This window comes from Balearica regulorum, chromosome 1, assembly GCF_011004875.1.
Source record: "Balearica regulorum gibbericeps isolate bBalReg1 chromosome 1, bBalReg1.pri, whole genome shotgun sequence".
NCBI lineage: Eukaryota > Metazoa > Chordata > Aves > Gruiformes > Gruidae > Balearica > Balearica regulorum.
Window position 1 is genome coordinate 147,014,338 of NC_046184.1, and position 14,426 is coordinate 147,028,763.

A 14,426-nucleotide genomic window follows, 5' to 3' on the forward strand; every position below is an offset into this window, starting at 1 on the left:
GAAGTTTTATAAAAATAAAAGTTCTAATTGCAACATTCCAAGGTTTACTGAAAGGATCCAGTTTTTGCCAAAGAAGGACTAAAATCCTGTATCTGAAAATATTAAAGAACAAAAGACCATTCTTTCGTTATCCCTCCCCCCACTCCATAATACAGCCCTTCAGACTATAACTGGTAAAACCAGGGGGAGAAAGGATTTTAATAAAAATTAGGTGTTTTGAACAAAATCTGCGCAAGTTTTCTGATCATTGAAAATTGAACCTTTTATCACAGAACTGAAAGAACAAAACATTGCTGGGTATTTATGAACAGTCCTAAAAGTTTAGAAACGCTCAGCAAAGCTGTAACCAGATGACCCATAGAGAGCTATATATATTAAGAGTACAACAACAAAAAAACCCCTTCAAATCCAGAATTCTCGTGGCTCTAAAAGCAGTCAGTTACAAGGAACATGAATCAACTGGGGAAGACTCCAGACAGCTTAACACCTTTGTATTGTTTGCATCTTTTACTGCAATTCTTCAGTGCCAGCTCAGGTGATTATTGTGCAGGCTGAGGTGGTGAAGGCCATAGGCATATCGTGCAAAAGGATCTGGCTCTGTTCAGATTTCCTCACCACTTTCGCATCATTCTTATTCTCCTGCATCCATCTCAGTTATCTCTAGCATTGTAATAACTGCCCTTATTTATCTGCCTCATTAGGGTTTTGCATCAATTAACATGTATCATCTAATGCATACCAGTTTTTTAATGTTTAACATTATTATCAGTGGAGAGCTATGTCGTACCGAGTCTATCTAGGGAGTTAATGCATACAGGACCGCCCCCCCCCGCCGTGCATAACGCTATTCAGAATGATGCATTTACTGTACCCAAACCCCTCCAAACAGACCACCACACATCCTGCACTCTATGTTTCTATATTCTCAGAGGATATAGGTAGCACCTTTGGCCCCAGGGCTCCAGGTCGCAGCGTAATACCTGTTTTTGAGGACTTGAAGCCCAGTGGACAATGCAGGAGGAATGCCTTGAGGGAAGACTTCATGTAAATGCTCGGTTTACAAGCCCCTCACTGCCTGATTCAGGAGGGCAATCAACCTGTCCTTTGAAGCTGCATAAATAATGTTTGGATGGAGGCAGTAAATCTGCACCAAGGATGAATTAACTGCCATAGAGTCATATAAGCTTGGCTTGAGTGTGTGGCTTGTAACATGCCTGAGGAAAATAAAAAAGACATTTGCAAGAAAGAAACATTAATTTGCTCCACCCCGTCTTTTCTGTTATTTTTATCTAGGCCAACGTGACTTGCTTTGTGGGGTTTTTTTGTTGCTGTTTGTTCCATTTTCACAAGGAAACACTGATTCACAGTGAAATGAATCCATAGTTTCTCCTGGTCAGGCCTGAAAGTGCCACCTCTCCTCCTACATCAATGCCGCTCCTCTTTAGCACCCCTGCCAGGAGATGCCAACCCAACTCCTTTGACACTTTCGGGGGAGTGACACCTAGCAAGAGGATTTTTTTACTCACGGGCACACCCGTCAGCATTTGTGCCCCCTCACACACCCCCGCCGGCTCCCTGCTTGCAGGTCTGGGCACTGCCGGGGCTCTCAGCCAGCTGTGCAATGGCACAGTCTTCTCCACGTACGCAGGGGAAGAGCACGTCCATTACTGTAGATAGACCCAGGCACACGCGCTCACACATCCACGTGTATGTGTGCACTGAGGGTCCTTCTGGTTGTGCATCTTGTGCACAGGTGTGAGCTGCAAAATCCCCAAAAGAACAGAGAAAGTCTGTGTTGATGACTGCCTGAGAAACAGGGATAAAAGTCTGTCCTAGAAGAAGGTGGAAATGAGGAGAAACCCAGGGAAGGCCTACCGAAGGTAGCAGAAAGAGAACTGGGAGGTCAGTGTGCACCTACACATTGACATGAGTTAATCATCTGCTTCGCTGTAACACTCAGGTACCCAGCCCCATATTCAACAATACGTACATTTTAGTGTACTAATACCTTTTGCTCATATCACTCTCCTTTCTCGTTTCCAGTGTTTGACCTCTGTTTTTCTCTTCCAGTGCTCTCAGTTTTGTACTTCTTTCTGAAAATCTAGCATTTGTAGTTCCTCTTCTTCCTTCTTAGCTGTATCCCTCTCATTTTCTTCCTCCTCTGTTGGCACAGCACTTGCCGGTTTCCTTCCTCTCATCTCCTCCTTTCTCTCCTGCCTACTTTTCCACACAAATAATTTCTCTAACTAGGGGAGGCCTCTGCTTCTTGAACACAGTCATTTATCAGTGGTAACCAGTCGTTTCTACTTCTAAAAATTGCTCTGGGAACTACTATCTGCTGTAGGGTAGCCTTAGCATATACCAACAATTTAAAGATAAGCATTATAAATATACTATATCTAGCAGACAGCACAGTTCCAGAAGGTTGTACTAAAATCTCTTATTAGGCAAGCAACTTTTCACACCTAACCAGATTCTGAAGTCTGCTGTATCTAACACAGCACACTGTATGACACAGTATGTAGTTTCAAACCAAAACCATAAACATATTGGGGCGTATCTCTGAACTAATTTTCTGGGTTCAGAGATACGCCTGTTGTGGGTTCAGAGATATTACAGGTTTTAATCTGATGAAGGAGAAGAAAGGAAAGGAAAGAATATTCCTCATGAATAAAATACCATCTAACTAGAAAAACCACTTTGGAGGACAGCTTATGTTTTACATATTGTTAAATATCAGCAAAAATAAATGTGTTCATTTCTCCAAAATACCTCCAGATGGCATTAAAACCCTTCTTCTTTTGGTCTTTATTGCGATATTATTTTTTAAAATGATAATTATTGGAATCGTTCTATTAACCGTTCCCAGCAATCATACTATCAGAAGGCATAAGGCTGCTAATGCTTAATTCATTTAATAAGTTTGGCTAAATATGCTCACATACTGTAATTACATTCCACAACACAATCTGCAGGACAAGCCATTTCTTACACCATGTCAAATCCTTTTCTAGATTCATTTCCAGAAGATTTTTAATGCGTATTTGCAGCAGAAATCAAAACATCCCACAATAAATCATCGTTATTGTACCTCCTTCTGTGACTACTTTTGGCCATGTAACAAATGGTGACACCTTGCAAGATTTACACCATATAATGCTCTGAATTTAAATAACAGGAATCAGAAAACATAAATTATGGGCAAGATGCACTCTAAAATTCACATGACTGACTGTTACAAGAACTTCCCTCCCTCAGATGGGATTAAAAAGGTGAATGGTTTTGCAGAAATTCATAATGCTCCTGCCTGGTAGTTATTAAAGGAATTCACTTATCTAGCTCAATTTGGGAGACTGATGCTATTTATTTATTATTTTTTTTTAAACTTGCAGCCCATCTGTTTCATAGAGTGGTTTATGTTGGCAAAACAATTCAGTCCTTTGTATACTAGAGTTAAAAATGGTAAAAGCTTCTATTGTTGCACTAGAGTGAAGGTGAACACTGATATATTACAAGTGCCTGTTCCTATCTATTTCTCGACTTCTTTTGTTAATTCAAAAACATCAACAAAATCGTGAGAGACCAGAGATAGCTGTAATTGGATTTCAAGTAATTCAGAGGTGAAGCTGCAGACTGCAGTCTTTTAAAATTACATCAGTACATCAAAGGCATATGTGACATGATGTTTTTTAGCAAGTGTGACAAACTCCGGCAGCATTAAGGTAATGTTGAAATCAGGTTGTGAAGGCCAGGCTCACACACCCACAAAAATTATCTCATATCTATTCAGCATGATATGGAGCCATTTCACTTGCAAAGATCTCTGACTTACTAGCATACAAAAGTTCTAGGAATAATTAATGTTTTGTCATTTTCTAAAAAGCAGTTTTAAGAAAAGTGTCAGTGAAAGAGCTTTATCTTAATGAAAACAAACAAATTCTATTTTGCCCAACAAATCTGATAAAAACACAGCTGCCTTCTCCAATCTTAAATACAAAAGTGACTTACGATGTACAGGTTGCGCTTTGCTCTGGACTCTTTGGCTCTACATCACTTTTCCCTTTAAAAGAGAAGAAGAAAATGACATCAGAAATGGGTCAATATGGAAACTGCTCAGATGTGACACGTCAACGCTTTATTCATTGCTAACACTGACCACTCTTGCTGCACGTGCAGATGGCTGCCGAGGCAATCACAGGGCTGTGGGGCACTGCTGGAGCGTTTGCAAGCTGGGACTCAACCCTGACTTGACTTTTCTTGTCACTGCCACATGTATTCTGGAAATGTCAGGCAAGGAAACTCCACAAGAAAGGCTGCTTAGAGGACACAGGCTTTGCTGGGGATAGCAGAGCTTGGAGCAATTGAAAGGATTTCTCTAGGGCCCTACAGCTCTGCTATTGAGAGTGGGCCGCATCCAACATGCACATGCTCCGAAACCCTGCTCCAGGAACAGTAAGTATTCCATTCAAAGCAAAACAGCATCAGCAGGAGCTACTGAGGACACAATTCTGCCAGTGGATGTTTTGGTTCACAATCATTTTGACAGATTAAGGATCCAACCTTCAGCTCCTGTAAGTGGGAGCTGGGGAAGCCCTCTTTGCGATGTTGCATATTTTGGCTTAGGCACTTAGCCCCAGGAGAAGTCAGGTACCCAAATGCTTGAGAAGTATCAGAGGCCCAAGGGATGCCTCTTCACATTTCCTTATGACTCCCGTGGGTCCTGGCATAGCATGTTGGCTTGTGATGATCCCCTTCTTGGGTCCAAAACCATCTATCTGCCCAACACAACTTAGTTACATAGCACAGGCACCGGGGAAGCAGGCTGCTAGCTGATGGGGTGGTACTGCTTCTGCTAAGTCAGGCCAAGTCCTTCTCCTTTCTTTCTCCATCACCTCCCCCCCCCCGCCAAAAAAAAATGAGGCTGATGTTGTTTGCTGTAATTATTGCTCTCTGAGTAATCTGAAAGAGCTGCAATTCAGTGTAAGATTTTTGTTTAGCTCTACCATGGATGTACAGGGTATCCCACTCCACTTGAATCACCTTGGACTTGAATTCTGGACCTAGCAACTGTGCAGCTGCTGCTCCTCTTGTGTGTTGCTGGATGCTAATCGTTGTCTACACATGAGTTTATGTTGCCTAGCAGACAAGGAGGTGCAGAGGTTGAGTGTGACTGGTTTACTGATGGATGTGTTTTTCTCCATTACATTTAATGAGCTTTGTTAAACCAAAATCTACCTGTGCCTTCTGAAAAAAAATGTGAGAAGTGCTTATTTTGGTCAGGCTATTTCAGTGTTGTCTGATTTTCTGCTCATTGACTTGAGCTGAGTAGGTTTTGGATCTGCCCTCAACCTATTCCATGCACATGAGCATTACATATCATCTGTTTTCTGCTGACAAAGTTCTCACCCTCAGTTTCCACACAGTGTTGGGGTGCCAGCAATAGCTGTAAGGGGCACCCGTGGAAAACTTGCTGTTGCCTTCAGAAGAGGCAGGGTTTTGCTACCAATGTCCTTCCAGTGCTGTACAGAAGTAAGCTGAAGGACTTACTCTAGACAGCGACCTTCTGGAAGTGGGTGTCTTCTAGAGGAGGTTCTGGGTATTGCAAACACCTTGCCATGGTGCTTTCAGATCTCATCCGCCTCTCTGGAAGGGTTTGTGGCTACCCAGCTTGGGCGTCTAAACTTTAGTAAACAGGATGAGGGAAGCTCCGGATGACTTCAAAAACACTGATGCCTCTCTGTGGACCTCTAGGGAAGCTGAGCACTTACTGTAGAAGGGCAGCTAAAGGCACCTAAAATTTCGGCGCAAGTAGGGACATCCACACAGCATGGAATATATCCACTTCATAATCTCTAGGTCAATTTTCACTTTTAGCAGAGACCTCAGAAAGTATATCCAGATGATGAACGCGCTGGCTAGAAACCTGTTGGTACAGTATATGTTTGTGAGCCTTAGGGTGCCTGGAGCTCATCTGCATTATGGTAATTTGGAACAAGAAACCAACAGTAACAGTTGGCATATATTAAAAGATTTTCTATTTGTAATTTAGGCTTTTTCTAAGTGATGAATTATTACCATGAACACTGGTTTGTTTGAGTGTGAGAGGGAATATGGATTCCTGAGTGCTTTGCCAGCAGAGTTCACATCAGTTCTACTTTCAGCAATGTATGTTAATACAGCAACAAGGGAAACAGCATAAGTACTGTGAGGAGAGAGAAAAGGGAATCTCTGTGATTTAGCCAAACTGGATATTAATGAATTACCCTACAGTAAGCATTTGCAGCTGCTTTTATGCTAATCGTCACTTAACATACTTTTGTGTGTAGGGGGAGGATGAAGCCTGTACAGATGGTAGAAACGCATCAGACCAGCCTATCAGAGTAGAAAATCTGGCCATTAATGCTTTATCAGTTCTTACCAACTTTGCTCTCACTTGACTGAATCATAGAAAGTTTAAAAATGTGTATAGACTAAGCATAGTTGAATGTCACAGATACTGTATGGATAAGATTTTTGGATAAGCATGTATAAAAGGGAATTACCTGTCAGAACAGCTTGGTTTTTTCACACTTACTCTTGGCCAGACTAATATTTGTTTTCCGTTTTCCATGTAACTTGCCAAATCCTTGCAGGTACCATTGTGGGAGGCTGGCGTTTGCCAAATCCTCTCCAGCTCTGGCTTCTTATGGGGAAATTTGTGTCTTCCTCTGTTGGTTTTGTTTTTGTTTTTGGTTTTTTTTAGTCTTTTTGGAATAGACAAAGAATATGCTATCCACTTCGCTATGGGACTACTGTTAGCACACTTTATTTCAGGTGCTAAGCACTCTGTATGTCTCCCGAAACCGGTGTGGATGTGTGTGTGTGTGTGTTGGTGTGTGTATGCATACACACGCCTCCAGAAACACATGGTGGAAACCATCAGTCCTCAGATCCTTAGCCACAGAGCTAGGAGTTCTTTGCTAGTTTCTACCTCATCTCACACAACTCCCTTCCTAATCTTTTCAGATACAACCAGAGGAGACGTGTCCAGATTTGTCCTATTTCAAAATAAATTTCAAATGAACTTTAGTAGGATTTTCCCATTGAATAGTGGGTGGCCAGAGGAGTTCTCTCCTCTGAGTTGGAATCTGGGTGAATCACTCAACCTAACCAGGCCAAGTTTCCCTTTCTGGGTAACAGGATTAATAATATTTATTGTAACAGAGCAGTATAACTTCAGCTATTATGGGGTTTTAAATGCTTTGATTTCCTTGTGGGGGAAGAATGAGAGCGATGCAAATGTTATCCATGAGAAAGACAATGTTTGCAGCTGGAGTAAAACCATTGCAAATGACAGGCTCAAAAGCCACTCCAAAGAAGACATGGTGCAATGGGAAATAACAGCTAATTGGGACTCTGAAGATGTGCATTTGGATAACACAGTACATAGACCATTAGATTTCTTTTCTACATAGAGTCATTGGCTAGCATTTCCTCACATCTGAATCATTTTTTTCCCGAATTTCCTTTGAGTTTCATGTACAGGACTGGTAAGGTCTATGTCTCATTCTAACCGTGTCTTGTTCGATGTGTTATTTCAGCACCTCGACAGGAATCCTCACGGATGCAGGTCTCAGAGGTAGTCAAATTCCCTCTGCAATGTTAGGAAAAGTGTCTGGGTGTCTGACAGTAACCCTGACTTTTGCCACCAATGAAAATGTTTCCGCATGGGTTCAGGTGTTCTTTGGTTTGGTTGCCATCAGCCAGACAATACCAAGTGCAGCTCCAGCCCAGCTGTAAATGTATGCTGATGTTGCTGAGCGGGATGAATGAGATAAGAAGAAGCTGGAGGTACTGTGGTGTGGGAGGGCAGATTGGGGAATTGGAAGTAAAGTGAGGTCGGAGACCACTGGACTAAGGAGCAGAAGAAAGTTGTAAGGAGGGAGGACTGACTTCCTAATCCACGGGAAATCAGGTTGCATTAGATCTGCAGAACAACCTATTTTATTCAAGTGTTGAAAGAAGGAAATACTCAAAATGAAACTATGACCAAAGCTGGCCAAACACTGTGGCCTCTGATGTCATTGTGAAGCCCTCAGCTCAGCTGGTGTGTTTGTCATGCTCATGACTCTGTGCGTCTTTGCATAGCCTTCTCTATTATGGCCCTTTTGTGCTTCCTTCTCTCATTACTGTATTCATTATTTTCTGACAGAACTTCATCCCCTTTGCCTTTTATTATTTCCTTAGTGCTGGTACTCACAGCAATATCAAACTGATGACAGCAATTAAGTGACACCACTGCATGTTTCTTCACAACATCGTCTTCCACATGCCAACCTTTCCCCAGCAAAGAGCCACACTGTTTTAATAGCCTACATCTCCCAGCGTTGTCTCTCTGGATGTCTTCTCCCTCACACAGTGGGTGACCAGCCACTTCCAAAGCCCAACCTACCAGCTCAGGGCATTTTTCATCTTCGGTCACAGCCCTGTAATTTGCAAACAGGGCTCTGTGCTGGCTGACAGGTCAGGAAGGTAGCAAAATAGTTCTTTTGGTTGAGATGATTTTATGTTGAGAGCAGGATAGGATCATGTATTTTTAATATGCAAGATGACATTAACAACAGTCAGAGGTATCAGGGGAGAGGATTAATATTTTGTTTTGCAGAACAATTCAATCTTTCCTTTCAATACAGCTGCTAAGTTTTTTACCATAACTAAATGTAATTAAAGTGCTGCTGATCTGCACCATGATTTGTAAATTGGAGCCTACTGAAAAGGCCCAACGAGCAGCCACACAAGCACACACCACTCCTCTGCCCACACTGCTAGCCAAGAGGACCCACGGCCATGTGGTCTTTGAGATGTTATCTGGTGTTAGTTTGGCAGGATTTATGTAGCTTATTACTGTGAGATAGCTACAAAATACACCATTACCTATGAATGATAAGTGATAACAAGTCTTCCTGCAGAATTTTCTGGCAGTCTGGATCTGGCCATGCAACTAGGTCAGCTCTTTTCTGGTTTTCTAAAAAAGCCACTTTTTTGCCCTTTGAGTCTTTCTAATCTACATAATGAAATGAATCCTTTTTGTTCTTCCCAATCAACCAAAAGAGCTGCCATTTTGACGGTCACTCTTCAGTTCAGTTCTCCACATTTAGCCGAAGCCGAGTACTGCCTGCTGAGGCTCCACACTGTCCCAGTCTGTTACTGGTTTCTTACTCTATCAGTCACTTGTTTTTCATAGTCATTGTCATCCCCTCCACCCAAGACAGCAAAAAATGAGTTGGTACTTACTTGTATTGCTGTGTCCTGTAGATCCCTGTTGTGACTCCTATAGTAATAACAGAAAAAAGGTACGCTGTGTTATTTTTATGGCAATTTTCAGCTGCAACACTTGCTTGAACATTACCTTAACGATACAAACAGCATTGTTAATTGTTCATTCAGTTTCAAATTTTCAATTACAAGAGTAAATCCAATATTTCTTTGAAAATCCATTAATTCTAAGGCTTGTAAACTTATTTCACAGCAACCCTTTAATGGTGCAATTCCTTGTATAGCTATTACGACTCTCCTGCTCACTATTCATTTATTGATCAGCCAAAACTCGTCTATAATCTTCTACAAGTTTAGATGAGAAGACAGAAGGAAGACTAATATTGTTTCGTGGACCATTGGATTCCTGAGGTAGTAGCACAGCTGGTCTTTCCTTTTCACATGTTGATATTGACAGCACCGGCGAATGGAAATAGAGACTTTAGTTCTGGGTCCCCGAGATTACAAGGTCAACCTTGTATCACAACCGCAATATTTATGAATATGGTGCAATAAATCAGACCATTTTTTCCTCGTGTGCAAATGATCACGTATTTTACTCACAGAATTTGTTTGCATTCATGAAAATATAAAAGAAGTCTATTATTAGAAGGGAAATACCAATGTAAACTATAACAAAAATATATTTAAATTAAGGAAAAAAAGAAGACTTTGCTATGGATGACAGCAGAGAAGGTATCCTGTATGCAACTCTGTTTCTGAATAACCCAGACACGCAGAGGAATACCACCTCGTATACATGCTGCAGTTACAACTACAGTAAAGACTGCTTGGAGGGGCCAGGCACCCACAGCAACACACGTGGTCGGTGAGGAATCGGGCGCTGGACCAGATCCCTGGTCCACAGAGGCTGAGCGATGAGCCAAACGCGCATCTCATAAAGAAAGGAACTGAAAGTTCCCAGAGAGCTCAAGGATGCTCCGACGCAGCCAAGCTGAGATCTTGCTGCTGAGTCACTCAGAAGCATGCCTCAGGGGTTTGGGGCCCCAAGAGTTTCTTGGCATCTTTAAATGGAGTTGGCTGGACTGCAGGCACTGAGGTCTCGAGGGCTCGGCTAGTCAAATCTCCTCGATCTGCACCATTTGCTCTGGAGCCAAGGCTCTCCAGACTGTATGGCTTTCATCTATAATTTTTTATGCTATAATACACATCTGCAATTCACTGCCATCCTACACACTTGAAATGTGAGACATCAAATTTTTGGCCAAGCCCTAGGAGTTTCTACCTTCAAGTGCAGTATGAAAAGATCTGTACCATGTTTCACACGCCAACAATAATTTCTCAATAATTTGAAATTGTCTACTTTTGACAAATTGACTCAGCTTTTTATGAATGCTTCTGATGAAGGGATATTAAACCCCATTTTTTTTCTGGTGACTGAATATAATCTTAAGAAGTAAGGATCAGCTTGCAGTCATGATGTAGTGACATGTACACTTGAATTTAAATGCTATTCTAGTAGCCCACAAGGCTGCCAACAAAAGTAGGCTATTAGAGCATGTTCAGTTTCCAGAATAGTGCATATATGTACCTAGAGAAGTTTTGGGGAATACAATTGTTTTGATGGAAATACCCTCAGATTTGTAAAACTGTTTGAAACTGCTAAGCAAGGATCTTGCTCACTCTTTCACCTTTTCATCAACCTCAGGAAGAATGCACGCTCCCCTTTAACTGCCTAGGACTGTATCTCACCTCTGCCATTGGCTCTGCATAGTCTCAAATTTGACATCAGCAAAACAGATGAATTATAACATTTTCACTTTTCCTTTTAATTGATTCTTCTAAATAAGTGTCTTGATTCTCAACGAATTATTCTTAATAATAGAGGCTATTACCAAAATCTCATAGCAAAATAGAGAATGGCCCCACTGAGGTAGGAAAAAAGTATGACTTTATGTAACTTAAAAACCAAATGTGATGTCTTCACTTCTGGAGATTATTTTCTAGTGCATTTGCTCTAACTTGTTAAAACCAACAAGAAAGGAAAAAGTAAATGAATTGAGCACATAAAGAATAATATCACTATGATAACTTAGCTTCTGCTGAGAATAATCACCCAATAGCTTTGTGACAAGACACCAGTTCTCCTGGAGTGGATAAATTAATTCTCAGATAACAAAATGATGGCTGATCCCATAATATCACATACACATAACTAGAAATCAAACACCTGATCAAATTTTCAAGACATGAAATCACAGTAAAGATGAAGAAAGCAAAGCAGGCAGCAGAATTAACAGCAATTTCTCCTGCAAAGAGTAGAGAATTAATGCCTGAACATGAAAGCACATTCACACAAACATCAAGTGAGCTCTTATTTACCAAATTTAATTATTCATTTAAAGTTTATTTATTAAGATGTTTTTAATAAAATTACAATAAAATAATGCCTGATCATTTGTATGTAACAAAGTGTGACAGAGATAGGAGAAAGGAAAGCACACACAGCCTGTCACATCACACACTGATTCAATTATCCTTAAGCTTTGAAAAACAAGAAATAAAGAGACTATCATTGCCCCTTCCTAGTAAATTCAAGAGTACAAATTAATTCCACAGAGAAAGAAAATTCAAAGTTAAGGATGAAGTGTAACTTTATGCCCTCTATTACATAAAGGACAGTTCCCTAAATGTGCACTCCCAGCAGCTCTGTGCTGGGAAACCTACTGGGCAGTGCCGCATGTGTCAAACTTGACCCAGACTTTCCTTCCATTCTTATGCATTACTGCAGACCTCCCATGTTAATGAGGTCTGATTTCATATACAGATACAGCATACACACATACATCCCCCCATCCACCGAGCATATAGTTATATAGAAGGAAACATCCACATGCGCAGTTTCAAATACGCAATTTTGTTATATTTGTGATATATAAATCTCAGTTATTTAGCTTCTTTTTCTAGACTGATTTCAAAACCAGTCTAGCTATAGTTGCTGTGGCCTTTGCAACTTTAATAGCCTAATTAATAAATTTCAAGTTTCAAGTAATTACTTGAGTTGCAGGTTAAAAGCACTGTGGCATGTATGGGAACTAATGATGCTGACACTCAGTTTTTATAGACAGAAAAGTAAGAAGATTTGCATCCTTGCAACAAGGCATGAGTCCTACTAGCTTCTCTTTTTCTCATTCCCAAAATGATGAGTATCTTTACACTTGGGAACCATCTTCTGTTAAAAAGGATTGCAGCCCACTTGCTTCTCTGGAGTCGAGTTGGCTGGAAGAGGCATTGCAAATGAACTGAGCTGATCTCTCAACACTGCCATAAAGACTGAAAATGTATTCACGCTACCATGCACTGCCTGGAACTATGAGATGAAGCCGATGCCCCGAATCTAGCCTTTTAGCCTCTTTTCTGGCCTTGGCCATTACTTGACTGACAGCCCCATTTCTTCGAATAACATGCGATCTACAAGAGTTCGATGTAGTTCCTAGGGTTTAACAAGTTGGGACAGCTACGTAGCTTACCTGTGGGAAAGCTCCCTAAGAGTTATGGAGACATCCCCTATGAGATCAAATAAAGATTTTACACCACACTTTGTGAAAAGCAATAGCTAGCTTACGAATGTTTCAAAAACATGTTTGAAAAATTAGGAAACCATTCTTTGCATTTTGGAGCCTGAAAAGCAGATGCCTTCTGAAGTCTGTGACTGTACAGATTCAGAGGAAGCCACAGAAGTAGCTTTTAATTATTTAAAAATATTTTAAAATAGAGATGGTGTGTAAAATGATCATGATCTATGATCAGTAATGCAGGATTTTTCCAGGACTCTGGTGAGTTTTGTTAGGTACTTCTTCCCCATCTCACACAAAGCACTCTATTTTCTGGCTATGCGGATCACCCCGGCCACAACACAGTTGTGATGTTATTATATGTACAAAAGTATGTTCATATATTATTAGATGAAATCTTGTCCATCCTAAGCTTAAATAAAATGGAAATTCTATTTTGGTAAGAGAAAAGGAAACCACCTAGAAAAGGCTCTTTAAAAATGAATGGTAGATTTCTGAAACAGCTCTGCAGTTCAAACTATTAGAATACTTCCCTGAGAGATGGATGAAAAGGCAGAGGGAAAATGAGAAAGTCAATATCAACCATTATTCACATATCTTTGCCTTATGGTCTGTGGTTCTCCTATTCCTATATTTATCACAAGACATTTAGTTGTGAGGAAGTGCATTGATGACAGCCACACAGATACTCTGGTAGGTGCACACCTTGCCCATACACCTCTACACAGGTGCCACACAAACACATCGCATTGTGGTAGGAATGGCAGAAACCACAGCACCACTTCATTTTTGTCATGCTTATCTAGGCACTTCACCTGCTTGTAAGCTGCTGATCCATCTATCTCTTGCTGGACTTACTCTAACTTAACAAGCCTCTAGCCCGCCTACCATCTTCAATCAGCTGCCTGCCTTCAATGAGCAAATAGTGAGATATTTCCTTCTTTTTCTTTCATAACATGCCAGAGATGTTTTGGTTTACACCCCTGGTATTTCAAAATCACGACACTCTCATCCACGGAAAAGCTGTTTTACTGTAGGCAAATCTTGAAGGTTTCTTGGCTTTGCGGTTATAATTATTCTGTGTGCTAAATTTTGCCAAATGGACTTAAAAGTTACCAGAGGAACTTGCTGTAACAGGAAAAAGGCTATAAACAGCATCAATACCATCTTTCAAGCTTGAACACAATGAAATATGCTTGTGGGATATAAACAGTATATCATGATACCATGTGAAATTTTTATTGGCTCTTGCATAGGATAGCTGACTTCATTCCCTCCTGACTTACCAAGTATAAACAATGTGGTTTCTCCGAGCTTGTGTCAATGAGCTTTACTATGCCACACTGCATCCTCCTTGGGATGCACATACAAGAGTGGAGCTGGTTTCAAAGGACAACCAGCAGGACCAGTGGCCTTGGTGTCTTGGGGGACCAAATACTTGCTTGGAAAATACTTCTGTGGCCCTCTGGCATCATGGCGCTGGGCTGCCTGACTCTCCAGCAAAGCTGCCACCAAAGCCAGGTTGGTGGCTGGGGATGTATGCCCACTCCTCAGCCCCTGACTGCAGATGGCAGTGTATTAGTAAAGCCCACCTTA

The 14,426-nt window shown here is 41.1% G+C and overlaps 1 protein-coding gene across 1 annotated transcript in view; it reads right to left on the reverse strand.

Moving 5' to 3' along the window:
* The window catches only part of AFF3 (ALF transcription elongation factor 3), a 330,669-nt gene that overhangs the window by 122,527 nt on the left and 193,716 nt on the right, over positions 1-14,426 (reverse strand). Inside the window, exons 6-7 of the mRNA XM_075738011.1 lie at positions 9,274-9,310; positions 4,009-4,060 (exon numbers count right to left, since the gene is read on the reverse strand). Coding sequence (XP_075594126.1) covers positions 4,009-4,060; positions 9,274-9,310 — 89 coding nt within the window. The remainder of the gene's footprint in view (positions 1-4,008; positions 4,061-9,273; positions 9,311-14,426) is intronic.